The 17424-nt window shown below is 42.5% G+C and overlaps 1 protein-coding gene across 5 annotated transcripts in view; it reads left to right on the top strand.

The window, feature by feature from the left end:
* Positions 1-17424, top strand: part of LOC138513340 (guanylyl cyclase inhibitory protein-like) — a 392388-nt gene that overhangs the window by 331998 nt on the left and 42966 nt on the right. For 3 of the 5 annotated variants that reach the window (XM_069628099.1, XM_069628101.1, XM_069628100.1), the window contains exon 4: positions 5487-5592. In XM_069628099.1, the coding sequence (XP_069484200.1) occupies positions 5487-5592 (106 nt within the window). The remainder of the gene's footprint in view (positions 1-5486; positions 5593-17424) is intronic. The other 2 variants (XM_069628102.1, XM_069628103.1) reach the window with 1 other exon arrangement.

Here is a 17424-nt window from a genome sequence, read left to right as displayed (position 1 = left end):
AAGAGGTTGAGAGACAATAAAATGAAAATAAGCCATAACCTTTTTTGGCATAGTAGTTTGAGTTTCCCTATCAGAGGAAACATACTGTGTCTCATCCCACAGAATCTCCTCACCACCCTGGGCCCTGTCTAGACCCAGGTGATCCTCCCACAGTACACCACCCCCAGGATTGGGGTTAGCAAGCGTCTGCCTTCCCACAGCCAACTGGGAGGAGACTTAAGGCAAGGTTTCAGTGAGAGATCTGCAGGATTCTTCACACAACATCCTAGTGATGTTGGATATTACTTTTTATTTCTGTGTCCACTGGTTTGTGACCTTTCATGAAGCATTGGTTTTGTGTTAGTCAGCCTTACGGGTGTACAGTAATTCAGCTTCGAGTAAGTATTCAGCTGAATTCTGGCTGAAAATTTGATATTCGGCTTCAGCCAATTACTTATTTAATTTTCACTCCATGCCGAATAGTTTCCCCTACAAAATAAATTTAGTACTGCTTTGACTATGCCTGGAAACATTCAGGCATGTCATGTTAACCCTTAAGGTTCACTAAACAAATGCTGTTACATTATTTGATTGTAGACAATGCAGTGGTGTGAAACTGCAACCAGTCCCAACCCTTCCTGTGCTGGACAGACAGACTTTTATCTGGTGGTCTGCTGGTGTGGAGTGAGCTAAAGCAAAACCTTCAATATTTTAATGTTTTTAATGAGCAATGAGATGTCTCTGGTCTCCCTGTATTTTGCAGTCGAAAACCATAAAGCTGGAACAGTAGTTTACAAAGACTCCATTGAAAAATGGTATTTTCTTTAGGTCCTTTTTGATTTGCTGGTGAACTGTGTGAGTGATCTGAAAGTTACAGGTTCTAATCCACCAACTCCCATCTAAGTAATATAATTAAGTGAATTAATATAACTGCCATGGAGATCCAGGAAATTCCAAAAACTGAGCAAAATAGCTCAGGGCGTAGGGTGCCTGCAGAAAAAATAAACTATATTCAACGTGCAGGCTAGGTTTATAAAGCAAGTAAGAGGGCTCAGTGGAAAATGTGCTTGCAGCATAGATGTGCTTGTAATAATTGAACATAAATTACAATTCCTGCCCTCCAACTGTCTCATGTTGCCAAAATGAGTCCCTTTAAATTGGGTAAAAGTGACAGATGTTATCAAAGAATGTGGCTATCCAAACGATTGGAAGTTTTACAAACAATGTGTAACCAAAATGGCCTAAACTGTGGCAGCAGAAATATTCCTCCCAACATTAGAGCATTAACAAATAGGGATATGTGTGTAATAATGATGGAGGAGATACAAGTTTACAATTTAGAAACATTGGAGCAAATGGGATGTACAAGTGACGCAAATATGTAAAATAAGCATGCACATGCCAATTAAAGATCTGAAAATCAGCACTGTCTCCTCCCTATAGGGTCAGCCGAGAACCATGAAGGACTCTGCACTTGCTATATATATGTCTTTTATCATGCCCCACCCGGAAAAAACAAAGAAAAACACTAACTATAAATGTAAATACATTTTTCAAATGCCTCATTCCCACTGAGTACCACATGCAGGAAGCATGGCTTTAACATCACAATGGTTTGTGTTCAGTAGCGCTTTAGCAGTCAGCAGGGGGCTAATTGATGTAATCACTCCTTTTGTGTTTCAGTTCCTTGCTGGAGCCAGAAGGCTGAAGATAGGGAAGGCCCAAAAAGAACATTTGAAAGTACAAGTAGACACATCCCAGTCTCCCCTCGTAGTGATTGCATACATGCATACTGCACTTTTGGGATAGTCATAGTTACTTGAGTCCTGCCCAACAAGCAACACCCATGAATGCACAAAAATACAAACCGTGCTGTTATTGAACAGTTTGTTTTCTGATAATATATTCCTTTTAAGGTTTACACAAACGTCTTCTGTAGACAAAGAAAAGAAAGGCAATAAAACATGGATATACATATTTTAAAGTTTGTTTTTCATTTGAAAAGTGTTTTTCATGTCTACATAACTTCATTTAATAAAAAGGCAACTATTCAGCTCTGTATTTGGCTCCAGCCAAATACTTGTCCAACTATTTGGTATTCGGACGAATACTTAAATCTACTATTCGTTACACCCCGAGTCAGTACAGAGAGAGCTTTGTGTGTTAGCTGTTTCAGGATGGATTTCTTTTTTTTCTCCAAAACTTGTATTTTAACATGGATGGGAGACATACAGAGACTTCATGATACAGCAGTCTGGTAAACCTACAAACCATCGAGAGGCCCACGTACAATCCCTCCCTCATTCCCGGAATATCCAACCGACAATACATGATTCTTCAATAATACCACATTTCCATCATTAACACCACAACAGGGCGTAGTACTACAATAGGGACGGTTTAAAGGTCAGGTACAAGAACCTTTGGCAATAATCAACAAATGTTAACCAAATATCCAGATACTTAGTTAAATGATTGTGTATGCAAGCCGTGACTTTCTTTGCCACCAGATCTCCCACACTCTGATCCACCACAATGCCAATATCGGGACAGAGGAATCCTGCCAACAACATGCAATAGTAATACTGGCAGCTAACAAATAGTTGTGCCACCAGTTGTGCCCTACACCCCGAGAGGATCCATCAGTAAGTCCACTCCAGAAATCTCCCTGACAAATGATACTACAACTACCCAGAAAGTGTGAATTACCGAGTAGGATGACCACATTTGAAGGTAGCTCCCTTGATGCTCACACCTCCTCCAACATGCCAGATCCAGGTCCGGGTTAATCTTTTGTAGGGTTTGCGGCAGAAGATGCCATCTTATAACATAATTTGTTCATGCATTCCCTGTTCATCCCGCACTAATAAGATGCATGATTTATGGCTCAGACTTCCTCCCAGATATCCTCTACAAGTTGCCCAACATCAATTTTCCAATTGTGATCTATGATGGATTAGCTGCCAGTAAATCCACTCCCAGCAGTTTATAAAAGCATGAAATCTTACCACAGTTTACCCTGCCATTAAGGTACCTTCCAATCCCACAGCATTGTGTGCCACGCAGTTCCTCACCAATGGGTGGGAGATCCAAAGTTGGATCTGGGCATATCTGAAATGTTCCTTCTCATCCAGCAAAAATCTGGTCTTACACTCAGTAAACGAAATGGGAGATCCATCTTGATACAACTGGGATAAACTACGAAGGCCCCCGCTATTTAACTGTGAAAAGATATTCCCAGTAAATCCCGGGGAGAACTCCAGATTACCAAAAACTGCAGAACACAGTCCCACTCCCTGCTTCCAGAGAGCTTCACGTTAATAAAATAATGAAACACTTGTCGAGCTCAGAAGCATGTCAGTTTGGTGATGCATTGAAAGTTCTATAAAGGGCAAAGATGACAGCTTACATAGAGAATTGGCCTGTGCAGGAGCTTGCCATCTGCAAGGGGGAGGGGGCGTCCCCCAGGGCAAAATACACGATATCTGGGCAGCCAGAAACTATGTAAAAAGATCCGGAGGCCCCTTACCTCCCCTCTGAACATTGCTTAACACAACAGCCTTCGGAATCTTGGGTTTTTTACCCGCCCATATAAAGTGATGCACTCTACGTTGCAGTATTGTCAGTCCGGCAGTAGATATTTTGACAGGAAGAGCTTGGCAGAGATATACAAATCTTGGCAGGACATTCATTTTATACATCAGAAATCTGCCCCATCAGTGATATTTCCTGCTTATTCCACTGTCTGAGGTCATCGGTCAGGCCCCTAAATAGCCCCAGGAAGTTGGCCCGAAAGCAGGAATTCTTACTCCCACATTCTCTATAGAGCTGGTCTCCCAGGTGACTGGACAAATGGTGCATGAGGCAAAAATGATCTCCTTGGGCAATTGAACACTTAAAGCCGTTGATTTTTGATAGTGATGGGGAATCCAGAGACTACGTCAAATCGCTCCAGCTTCATCATAGCAGCTTCAACTGAGGTTGGTTTATTAGTTAATGTGAGTATGACATTGTCAGCATAAAGAGTAATTTAGTGTTAGGTACCACGCACCACCACCCCCTGGAACTCCGGTTTACCGCTAATCCTTTCACCGAACGGCCCCATGATAACTACACAAATTATTGGAGACAGTGGGCACACCTGTTTGAAACCCAGAGTAGTACAAATAGGAGCTGTAAAGGCCTGATTAACTCTGATTCGAGTGCGGGAGAGGTGCAATTAGCTAGAGCCGAGCGCTGAAACGACAAGCCAAAACCAAAAGCCTGCAGCACTTTGTGCAGATAGGATAAATGCACTCTTTCAAAATGGCATCTAGTGCCAGAACCCATAGACTGAGGCCGTCCCTACTGGATATGTCGATCAGATCCAAGACCCACTAGGTATTGTTGTGACTACTGCGTTCAGGGACAAACCCTGCTTGATCAGGGTCAATCAATCGGGGCAACACAGTGGCCAATCTGTTGCCCAGTAACTTGGAATAGAACTTAGCATCCAGGTTCAGTAGAGAAATTGGTCTGTACGAATGGGATAGACGACCGAAACTGGTGAAATAAGATATTATAGAGGTCATAATATATGATTGTGTAGGTTCTATTTTATGAAATTACTTTTATTGTGTATTTAAAATGTGATTTACTAAATCAGATCTGCTGCTTGTATGTTATGTTGTTTGTATGCCATTTCTAAAGTACTTGTTTTAAGGAACATGCTTCCGAAATAAACTCATTAATGAAGAAAAGGGTGTTATATTGCATAAAATAGCTTGCTTGCACCCCGGCTACATGTTTATATTGTTCAATGCTCAGATGAATGGATGGATGGATAGATGGACGGACGGGCGGGAGGACGGAAGGATGGACGAACGGATGGACGGACGGACGGATGGCTGGATGGACGGACGGACAGATGGATGGATGGCTGGCTGGATGGATGGACGGAGAGATGGATGGATGGACGGACGGTCAGACGGACGGATGGACAGATGGATGGACAGACGGATTGTTTGATGGACTCTTGGATAGATGATAGATTGAGGGATCTATAAATAGACGTGCCAAATGTGAAACTCACATGGAAGTCTTTGGTGTAGCAGGTTGCTCCTCAACACAGTATGGAAATGCCTTGCAATTGTTATTGAAGTCTTTCTCAAAGAAGCAAGTGTGCAAAACAGGATTTGCTTAATTTTTTATGCCAAGTACAATCACTTTATGCTTCAAAAATAAATATCTAGCCCCATGGAAAAATTGAGTCATTGGCTGAGTTAGTGATTATTGCCCTTGCATAAACCCACTCGTTTGCTTCCAACCATTAGTGCAAAAAAGTGGTTTCTAGTAAGCAGGAACATGGTGCATAATACAGCAACCCACTCACCTCAGTTAGCAGACTGTCCACAGTCATTAGACTTACTATACAATTCCTATGTGCTTAGTTTGACAATGTGCCTCTTTGAGACTGCAACCCTCTTTTCCAAAACAGAAATAACAGCAATACCATCCTTATTTTACAGGCAGTTTACAAAATGAGCGTAGCAGCTTCTCTGACAAGGGTCAACCCTCTGACAGCGGAAGAATGCACCAACAGGATATTCATCAGGCTGGACAAAGACAGAAATGTATGTATCACCCATAGAAATGTATGTTATGTAAAGCGGTGTGGTATGAAGGAACAGTGAAGACCCGCACAAGCATACATTAGGCATGTCCTGGCAGACCTATTTTGTGGAAGAATACATGTTTAGATAGAGATTATTTTCACTGCAGACTACAGATCTTTCTAACATCAAGAGTCCTAATTTAGAAGTCGTATTTCATTTATTTGTTAATTTCATTTATTTGTTGTGCACTTGTAAGACACTTATACATCAAGTAATTTGTGTTTCAAAGTTCCCACAGGGAAACCGGGAGGGAACTTGGGAAAGAAAGCAAATATAACAAGAAAGATAGAGGCAGACCTACTAGGCCTTGTGAGCATTCAGAGCGTGCAAGTGCAGAGAGAGAGAAGGCATGAGGGGGTGGGGGGTAAGTGCTAGGTGCACAAGAGGGAAGTGCTAGGGAGTAAGCAGCTGTTAAGTGATTTGGTGAGATTTGTCAGCTGCCAATAAATAAGTGCAGGTCTGTGGTGGCATAGGCCAGTGGGTGCCAAGACAAGTGCTGGGAGTGGGCAGAGACTGAAGGCGATTGGGTGTGGGAGGCCAGGACACAGGAGGACACATAAGGGCCCTGGTCACCAATCTCAACAACTTTGCAGTTTAGCAGAGGAGGGAGGGAAGGAGGAGGTGAAAAGGAAGATTCGTAGGAGCTTCTAGAATTCGAGGCGATCAGGCTCAAGACAGGACAAAGAGGAAGGAGGAGGCTTTTCCGTGGGAGGTAGCCGGCCGAGGAAAGATATTGTCCACCAGTTTTGCTGTTTAGCAAAGTGCTTGACACAAGTGTCGGAGGAATGTAAAGATCTGGAGGGAGTTTATTTAGTGGGAGCCAGTTCTGTTACACGCTGTCCATGTCACCTTTTGCACACGTTCCAGCACTGGGTAGTCAGCCAGCGGTGTCCACTCCGCAGGTGCCTGCTCTTATGCAGAACAGGTTTGATCACCAGTTTGGGGACTGTGTCGGTATCAGTATCATTTCTACATGGAAAACTGGGAAGGAGACTATTTAGAGATCTATAAGTCTTTACTCTTTGGCTCCTAGGACCTTGTTTGATCCAAGACAGAGTGCATTGTGTAACGGCCTGGTCACTCTTTCGGAGCGGGTGAGCAATTTGAGTCGGTATCTCGAACAAATGCTTTTTTGAAAAGAATCATTTTTAAAGCATTCTTGTGATTCCAAGTCTGGAAAGGGCTCTGACTTGCGGCATCAGTGTGCTCCACAGACCAACAGCCCACGGTATCCCTCTGCATTTCATCTGCTTTCATCTGATTCAGTGGATTGATCTGCATTTGCCTGACCTAGGGTTCCTTATAGCAAATGTACCAGGAGCTGCACTCTTAGCAGACACTTAGGTTCTTGGCCTTCATAGGTCATGATCGAATTCAAAGTCAATAGCCAGGGGAAATCAGCTCTCGGATTGTTTTGGACCCAAGATCGCTCTCTTTTCATTTCCTTTTGATAACTGTTTATGCTTTATTTTTGTATGGCCTCGCCCCATTTGCTGAAATATATAAACGGGCAAAAGGACACTCTTTTTTGTGATTGGGGGCCGACTATCAGAACAATATGTAGAGTCAACGGCTACCCCTTTTCCATAGACGCACAGGAGGTGCACCTACACTACAGTGTGACAGGTTAGCATATACTAGCACAAAGATCACAGGAAAATACAAGTAAAACAAAGTTTAATTGTTAACTCAAAAAACATTTTCTAAAAATAGGCAAAAGCCTATAGGATATTAATGGTAAAACATACATGTGAAATCCAAGAATTGCATTTGTGGGTTAGTAGCAAAAATGTGCAATTTCATGTACTGCTATCTAAGTAGCAGTACTGCACATTATCTGGAGATTGTGCAAATGGGGTGAGGGTATGCTTATCTCACCCCAAGGGTATTTTCTGTTTTCCAAAATCCACTTGAATAGTCACATGTCCTTGAGTGAATGTATACATAAACCTTAGTGTTAATGTATTTGAATAAAGGTGAGTTTGTTTATATGACATCATGTTAAAACACGTTTCAACGACTATGTGACAGACCAACATAACAAAATGCACAAGTTCATCAACTTCAATAAAAGGAGAACAAAAGGATATGTCAAAGTTCTACTCATTATGAGGTTGCCGGTAGGCCGCCGGTAGCACTGCTGGCCTACCGGCACCCTCGGCTTACCGTTTCCACCGCCCGATATCCCAATAATACCGGGATATTATGGGTGGCAGCGGAACGGTAAGTTCCCATTCCCGTGGAGCACCACAGGACTCCATGGGAATGGAATCACTGAAGCACCAGCACCGTTGATAACGGTGTGTGCTTCAGTGATTCATCTGCCGGTAGGGGCCTGAACTACTGGCAGGTCAGGCCTTCCGGTAGTTCACAACCCCTACCAGCAGACTCAGAGTGAGCCGGTCCGGAAAAGGTGCCGGTAATCTTGTTACCGGCACCTTATTTCTGGACCAGCTCACTTATAATGAGGGCCAATGTCTCCTTAAACTGAAGAACAGATTGGATGCTAATAAACAGGCCTGTTTTTGTAAAGCAGCCACATTCTACAGAACACAGCTCACTCTCCTGGACAACGAAAGATCAGCAGCATGTTCAATGCTGATCTTCTGCTGCACCATGCTCATTGACACATGTGGACACAGGCATGAACATGTAGATCACATATGCGGAGTTGCAGTTCAAGTAGTAATTAATGGTTCAATCCTTGACACCTCAATTGACTTGCCTGATAATCTGCGTGAACTGTGTGCAGCACAGTGGTCATGCTGAACTTTTTCAAAAGCTGGGGGTCCCTCACTGTCTTCTTAACCCTTCATTTTCCCTTCTAAGAAGATCCTGCCCAGATGTGGCCACAATTTCTTTTTCCTGCAGAAACAGTATCTGAAATTATTCCGATCAAATGGCCTTAACTGAATTATTTAATTCATTACCAATGGGGGAGTATATTGTGACGCATACAGTTCGTTCAAAATCATTTTTTCTAGGTAAAAGTTCCTGATATATTTGCCAGTCTTGTTTTTTTGGCCACATCACAACATGGTTGGGGCAACATCTCGATGCCAGTTTCCTTCCCAAAGGCTGGTGTTTAAATTATTCATTTGTATTACAATTTCTCCATAGACCTAGTGATTGCTCATGAAGCCCACAGGATAGGTATTGCAATTTTGCAACAGTGAATTGCTATATATAAGTTTAATATGAACAGCCAGCAATTGGGATAGTGATGTGGGCGAGTGCTGTCTCGCTGTGTCTTATTGGTGACTCGAGGCAAGAAAAAGGTGTTGGATTCACATAACCCTATATTGTTGCCGCTTCGATAACACTTACGTGTTGAACTGCTGCAGATGTGTCCAACGGGATGAAATGTCATTCATTTGATTGGTTACTAAGTAAGACCTGTCCTGTGAACTCGGAAGTGTACATAAACACCTGGTCGCACGCAGTCGGCACACGTGCAGTTGGGAGAGTGCTGTGGGTGATTGCTTTTGGGCTTACTGCACAATAGTGGAAAAGGACGGTTTAATGTGACAGGCCAAAGCGCCCTACAGACTAAATTAACCGCTTTAACATTTCGCAAAACATTAAATAAATAATGAACTCTTAAAGCCCCCAACTTTTGAATGAATAACCCCAATTTCCTCCCTACCTATCTCCAGGTCCTTACCAACCCCTAACCATCTTCTCCAGCTTTCGTTCCCGCTTTCTGCCACCCTCTCGCCGGGGCCATGCCCCTCCATCTTCCAGACCTGCTTCCCTCTCTGCATTCCCGGGGAAGCCCGTTCATGCAAACAGCACCACCCCCATCCTTACCTGCGCTATCCCCCCCATTGCTTGCCGCCCCCCTCATCCAAAGGGGCCATGCCCCCGCCAACTACTTCTTGCACCCCCACAACTCCCCTCAACACCAATCTCCTCCTACCTCAGACCCGCAGGCAGGCCGACCTGTCACATCAGCAACAAAACCTCTTAACATTCCTCCAAACTAACGCCCCTACCTGTCACACCAAAGCTACCAACAACCCTCTTTACCTTATGCCCTAAACACACATTAACGACCTGAAAAATTCCAATACCTGGGGGGAAAATTACAAAACCGACTTCCCACTCACAAATCAACCACCCCTATCTCAACCCAATGGACCTCACCAAAAAGAAATGGGGGGTGGTGGGAACAAAGACTCGCCCTCAACGGTCGCCTGCTCTCGAACCTTCCCTGCCCCTTAAATATCCCCCCCAGCGATGCGCTATGCGCAGGCCCGCTCGCTGGCCTGTGCAGTGCCCAGAACCACCCCCCTTTAGGCTTACTGGACAAAAACCCAGACTCTCTTAAAAGTGGAAAAGGTTGCTTTAATGTGACAGGCCAAAGCTCACAAAAAAAAAACCCTAACCTGGCCCCTGGCCTTACAGACTAAATTAATCGCTTTAACATTTCGCCAAACATTAAATAAATAATTAACTCTTAAAGCCCTCAACTTTTGAATGAATAACCCCAATTTCCTCCCTACCTATCTCCAGGTCCTTACCATCCCCTAACCATCTTCTCCAGCCTTCGTCCCCGCTTTATGCCACCCTCTCCCGGGCGCCATGCCCCTCCATCTTCAAGACCTGTTCCCCTCTCTGCATCCCCGGGGTAGCCCGTTCATGCAAACAGCACCACCCCCATCCTTACCCGCGCTATCCCCCCCATTGCTTGCCTCCCCCCTCATCCAAAGGGGCCATGCCCCCCGCCACCAGAAAAAACCCTCCCCTGAGGTGTTCTTTTCTGCCCCACAACTGAGTTACTCAACACTTCCAACTCTTCACCATATCCTCCACCAACAACCTTAAATCCAGCAGATAGTAGCTATTACCGTAAAGTGACAAATGAACTCCATCCTCCCTAAAAACCTCAAAGTTCTCATATATAATCTCCTTGTGCTCAAGAACTCGCACCGCTGCCAGGCCACAAAACCTTATCATCTCCCTGTTTATCTTTTTCCCTGTGCGCTCTACCACACCTTCACTCACTGCACCCCTCCACACTCTCCTCGGTAACAACTTAGTCCATACCAAACTTACCTTAGGCCAAATTTCCCTAAGCCATGCCAGGTCCCTCTTCATCTTCTTCAACAAAGCTACTCCCGTATCCCGCATCAGATCATTCTCCCCAGCATGTATTATTAACTCGTCTGGGGCCCCAAAACGCTCTTTCATCCCCGCTAGCATGGGCAGCAGTTGATCCCAGCGCAGCCCCCCAAGCCCCGACCACCTCACAATCCCCATTTCAAAGCTGCAGCCCAATTGCATGCCGAAAACCCTGTTTTCTGCCTCTTTGCCCGCCCACTTCACAATCGAGTGCCCGACAATCCAAATCTGCCGAATCGCCCCGGCTTCCTCGCCGTCTCTGAAAAAGAAATCACAGTGTCACTTATGCACCTCTACCCCCCCACAAAGACCCCCCCCACACCACGACCCTGCTGCCCCTTCTCAACCAGATTCTTTTCCCAGCTCCCTGATATAAGCCTTATACTTCTTAGACCTCCACCTTCCCAAACTCTTGACCTTATCCTCAGACAGCCCCAAACGGTTACCCTCAGATGCCGCACCCATCCTAAATGAATGCGTACCGCATTGCAGGGCTGAATTAAGTTGTATTACAAGGCGGAGTGTGCAGGCAGAGTGTGGAGTCTGCAGGAGGCAAAGTCTGTCTTCCCTGTTCATTTTTGGAGGAGGCGTTATTTACCCCAACCGGCCGCGGAGCGGGCCACGGAGTGTGGAGGCAGAGTGTGGAGTCTGCAGGAGTCTGCGGGATCAGCGGAAAGGCGGACGGACCCTGGCAGGTAAGAACTATACAGTAGGAAAGATTCAATTTACAACAGGTCTCTTACTCTGACTAGCCCATGTGGAAAAGTGAAAGAAAGGGAAAAACAAATAAAAACACAGCAGATCGATAAATCAGATAAAGTAAAACAATTGCAACATAGGAGTACACCTCACGCTGCCTCTCTGCCAAAAGCGGTGAAAAGTGTAGAGAGGGGGGACTGCAGGATTTTTCCTTTGACCCCCTCACCCCAAATACCAGAGATTGTGAATACAGCGAAGCCGTGGGAAACATCATAACAAAAGAAATTGTACCTGCCGTTCCGATTGAGAAAAGCAGGGCGGAACATCAAGTACTATTGACTGTGTACCCTTACTGGAAAGCAATCAGTGTGGGGGGACTGCGGGAGATTTGTCCTTTGACCCCCACAAACTCTAAGAAACAGCAATTGTTACCCCCTCCCAATACCCCGATAGCAACTTACCTTGATTCGAGGCTGCCGAGCCCAGCTGAAGCGTGTTTGTGCAGGCAGAGAGAGCGGACGTCTGTGCAGAGCAAGAAGCGGGAAGCAGGGAGTGCGGGCGGCGCTTGTTACACGCGTTTCGGCTCTCGCCGAACGCGGAGCAGCGTCGGAAGGAGGGAAAGAGGTGGACGACACAGAGGAAGGACTGATAGAACCAAGGCTGCCTGTGGAAGAACAGGGCAAAGCTCGGGAAATGACTACCATAACGGAAGAAGCAAACAAAGCATTAACCCTTCAAAAACCGAGAAGAAATACGAGACAAACATCAAAGCTAATGTTAGGAAATGTAAAGAAACAAGATGAGAGCCAGAACAGTGTTATGGAAGAGGGCCATAATCTGAGCCTGACGGAAATGCTGGACAACTCATTCCTAAAAGATAAAGAAATTATTAAGGGTCTAAATAATAACACTAACAACACAAACCATGAAATATCGCTACCAATAAATGACAAAACCGGCGATACGCAGAAAGAAGAAATTAGGCAACTAAGTCGCCTCCAACAAGACAACAAAGAGACAAATCCCAAAATTACAAACATGGAGGAAGAAATGAATCCCCAAAGACAGAGGGAAAAAGAGCAATTGGAAAAAACAGAAAAAAAAAAGAAATAAAAGATCAAATAACATTCACTGAACCAAAGCTTGGCCCAAAAAAGTTACAGCAAGAAAATGATACTAGTAAACACGATCAGCCAATAGTATCACAGAAAGAAAAAGCAATTAAGGCAAAAGAGCAATGGAAATTATATTACCAAAGAGCGACCAAATCAGAAAGACTTATAAAAGAGACTGCTCCAATTAGTCAATGTAGAATGGAACGTTTATCGTTGGATTTAACAGAAATTGAAACATTGATGGAATTACAACAGAAAAATAAGCTAATTTAGATGAAAGACCAGTAGAATCATGTTATGAAACCAATAGCTGGCAAAATTATACTGACTCAAGTTACACAACTACAAATAAAACACAAAGAGCAAATAGAGAAACAAAGGATAAGAAAACAGACCATAAGCCTGGGGAAATGGTTGGCGATGGTACACCTAAGGCAGAAAATAAACAAGAGTCAGTGGCTACATCAATGCTGGACTTACAGAACATGCTGATAGCTGTAACAACACAAACAATGATACCATGTATAAAGTTACAAGAAGCAAGTCATGAAATAATGAAAGAACACACTATGATACTTAATTCCATATTCACTAAACAAAAGAATCTAGAACTGTTGATACACAAAATACAAGAACGGCTCAGCATAGAAGCAGAAAATAGCTACATATGGCAACAAAGATTGGCAGAGATAGCAAGACAAGACAGAATGGACAAAGCAACACTCATGGAAGCCCTAATCTCGTTCACAAAAACAACCATAACGAAGAACAACATCGAAGGAAAAAACCAACAAGAGAAAGATCAAAATTCGGGTGCACCTAAGACAGGCTCCACTAAGACAACAAGAGATAGCATACAGAATATGAGAGAGAATAATCACAATGATGAAACAGAAAACCAGAACGACCCTCAACTAATAGACTTGACAACAGAAGAAACTAAGACAAAAATAAACAAAAAATATACAGACCGGACAGAGGAATTTAGAACAGACACTACAGATCCGCAGCTTGAACCAACACAAGGGAATGTGAATTATAGCATTTTCGAACAACAGACTATGAATAATTCAAATAAAACAAAAATAATAACGGCGAAAAAACAGACAAAAAACAACAGAGAGGATCCAGAGCATTTCTCAGAAATCTTGCTCAAAGTGCTAAAGATAATAGTAAAAAACCACAGCCCCAACAACACAAAGAAACGAGTACAGTGGATGTGACAACAAAAACAAGCGAAGGAAAAATAAGAGGAGTAGAAGAATCCACCCAAACCCAAGAAATAACAAGTAAGGGCGATAATAGACAGGCTGTGAATGTTTCATCAAGTGAAGAAGGAAATATGGAATTACTGCTGAACCTCTCCACCTATTCAACACAAGAACCTGAGAAGGCTAGAAATGAAGACAAAATTGGAGAAGCGCAACAGGAACAACAACCAAATCCTGCATCTATGTTGGTAATTGATTGTTATGAGGAAACTATTACAGAATCATATATATCATTTGAGCTATCCTGCGAAGAAATTTCAGATGAAGATCTGTATACAGGAAATAGCACTGTGAGCACAATAAGAAAAGATAGATCAGATCTGGGAAAGCAACCTGAAGAAACAAACAAAAACAGAGATGAAAAAGCGGATCGAAGAACAAAACAGGCTAGGTATGAAGGAAGATCAAAGCTCGAACAACTTCAATTTGTTGACCCTTACTTTAAAGAAAGTGTAATTAGATTAAAGTTAGAAGGAAGATCGGAAAAAGAGGCAAATATCGTGATGAATAGAACTAATCTATTACGCCTCTTTAAGGCAATTCCAAAATTGGAAAAATTGAAATCAAAAGATCTGAAACAAATCGAATTTAGAGACGAACAGAGATTGGATAAAATCTGGATATACTGTTACTCAAGAGAATTGGAACGTTTAATAGCATCATGTGCGGAAGAACTGGAAGATAGAGGATTCAGAGTGGCAAATGAGGATAAAGTGGATGACATGAATGAAATATCCAGAATGACGCAGCATAAGAGTAGGAGAACATATTCGGAAATCAGCAGTGCAGAAAACAATACATATAATGAAGGATGGGACGACATAGAGGAAGCAAGAAGGTATAATGATGAACAAAAAAGAAAGAATTTAAAGCAATATGACAATAAAACACCGAACAAATGGAATTTTGAAAAATCACCCTTTTGGCGGGAAATTAGTATGGAAAAAAGTAGAAATGAAGAAGTGATAAAACCGAGACAATAACAACGAACGGCAAACAATATACAAGAAGTAACAGTATGCTCATGGAATACTAGGGGACATACACATCTGTTCCAAACAGACCGACCCGAATTAAATTCAAAACAGGTGATATGTTTACAGGAGACATGGCTATCAATCCCCCCAGTATGTGAAGGATTTCTAACATACATGAACCCGGCTATTAACAACATTGGAGGAAGACCATCAGCAGGCCTCATTACTTTAATCAGTCAAGATTTGGCAACTGAAATTACCGAATATCAGAATATTGGAAACTGGGCGCAAAATACTCTAGTCAAAAGACAAATGAGGATAGATCCGCAGAGGAACAAAGAGCCCATAAGCACCCAATACCTAAACATCACCAATATATATTGGAATCCAAAGAAAGTTCCAGAAGAAACGATAATTGATTCTATCTTCACTAAGATAGACAGCATTGCCCAGGAACATAAAGATGTAGAATTTATTATATGTGGAGATCTCAACCTGCATATTTTTGATGACAAAGGAGACCTAATAGCAGATCAACTGTTGGAAAATAGAGCACGAAGATGGAAAATAGAGACACGCAACAGAAACTTTGAAAGATGGGATGCCCTCAATGCAGCAAAAAAACCGATACCAACTTGGTCAGGAGGGGAAAATAAATCAATCATAGATTACATCTATACTAGTACGGGAATCACCCAAGCAAAAGTCGAAGCAAAAAATCTATTCAGTGAACATAGCGACCACTATATACTAAAGCGTTCTTGGGTAATGAATAAAGAAGAACGACACAAAATAAACATACCCAAGTTGACGCTAGTAAATAGAATGAACCGGTTGAGAATTCCGCAGAATAGACTAACTGAAATAACAGAAACATTAATGAATTCAGAGCAGAAAGATTCCAACAAAATCAATTATGGGTGGCTAACAGACTAATTCCAAATGAAACAGAGATCGAACCAATCACCAAAACCAGAACGGAAATATATCTACAATAAAGAGATTGCAGAAAAGAAAAAAGAAAAAAGGGAATCTATTAAAAGAGCACAAAAGGAAACACCACAATCCAAAAAAAGAATAATCGGCCAAGCAAAACAAAAATTCAAAAACTGGCACAAAAACGCCAAAATGATGCAAGACCAAGAAAATGCTGAATCCATGATGGCCACCCTGAAAAATCGTAACACCAGAAATTTGTGGGATCTCTTGAAAGCGAGTAAAAAGGCTGAAAATACAATGATAGTGGATGTCCCAGAAGCAGCGTGGGTTGACTATTTTACAGCTCTTTATGAAGAACGAACAACAGTGATAAAGGAAATTCAACAACATCCGCCAAATCAATGGAACTTTATATATGACATTGAAGAGATTACCAAAATAATTAAAAAACTAAATATATCAAGGGCACCAGGGCCGGATGGCATGTCGAACGCAACATTAAAACAAAATCCAGAAGCTTGGGCACAATTCTGTGGCAAAATTATAGATTGGATCAACTGCATGAAAAACGTGCCCGAGTCCTGGAAATTAGCAACGCTAATCCCTATATACAAACAGGGATCATCAAAAGAACCGAAGAACTATCGACCTCTTGCACTTCTGGATCCGCTAGGGAAAATCTTTGCTAACCTCATACTGACAAGACTAAACATATGGGCAAAACAAACGAAACATCAAGCGGTGCGCCAAACAGGATTTGTGCGCAACGTCGGAACAAATGTGAACCTCATGATTCTAAATCTGATGAAACATGAAGCTGAAAGAACAAAAACAAACACAATAGTAGCATACGTCGATCTGAGTCTGGCATATGATAAAATTAATAGAGATCTGCTGTGGAAGAAATTGGAACAATGGGGATGCCCTAGTGACATCCTAGAACCAATTAAACTTTTGTATACCAACACAAAAATACAAGTAAGAATGACAGCGGATGGAATAATAACAAGACAAATAAACACCTGGCACGGCTTAAAGCAAGGGTGTCCGCTTGCAGCGGCCCTGTTCAGCTTATTTACGTCGGATTTTGAAGAGGCTATAAATACACCAACCATCAATCCTCCAAAATTAAATGCGACTGAGGTACCTTGATTAATCTACGAGGATGATATCATTTTATTAGCAAAAACACTGTGTGGATCACAAAAAGCTCTTAACCAAACCTACGAATACATGGAACAAAACGAATTGATAATAAACACTAAGAAAACGAGAATCATGTATCTAACAAAGAAAAATTCAAATGGGAAAAAAGCATTCCAATACTACCTCCAAGAAGAAAAATTGATCCAGGTTACCACCTATAAATATCTAGGGATATGGATAAACCAATCATTGACAGAAGCACCATGGGCAGAACAGATAAAAGCAAAAACTAGAATGCTAGCCAGACAAGGCCTGTCAATTCATAAGAAATTTGGAAAATTTTCGCTCATACCATCGGTAACTTTTTATATACAAAAAGTGACAGCGATCCTCGCATATGGGGCAGAAACCATGATTAATCATGATAGAACCATGTGGATGAAACTGGAAGCGATGTATTGGCGGAAAGTATTGAGTCTACCTCAGAACACGCCTATGATACGGATACGATATGAACTGG

This window comes from Ambystoma mexicanum, chromosome 12, assembly GCF_040938575.1.
Source record: "Ambystoma mexicanum isolate Mex_15411 chromosome 12, UKY_AmexF1_1, whole genome shotgun sequence".
NCBI classification, from domain to species: domain Eukaryota; kingdom Metazoa; phylum Chordata; class Amphibia; order Caudata; family Ambystomatidae; genus Ambystoma; species Ambystoma mexicanum.
This window is presented reverse-complemented; position numbering and strand designations above follow the sequence as displayed.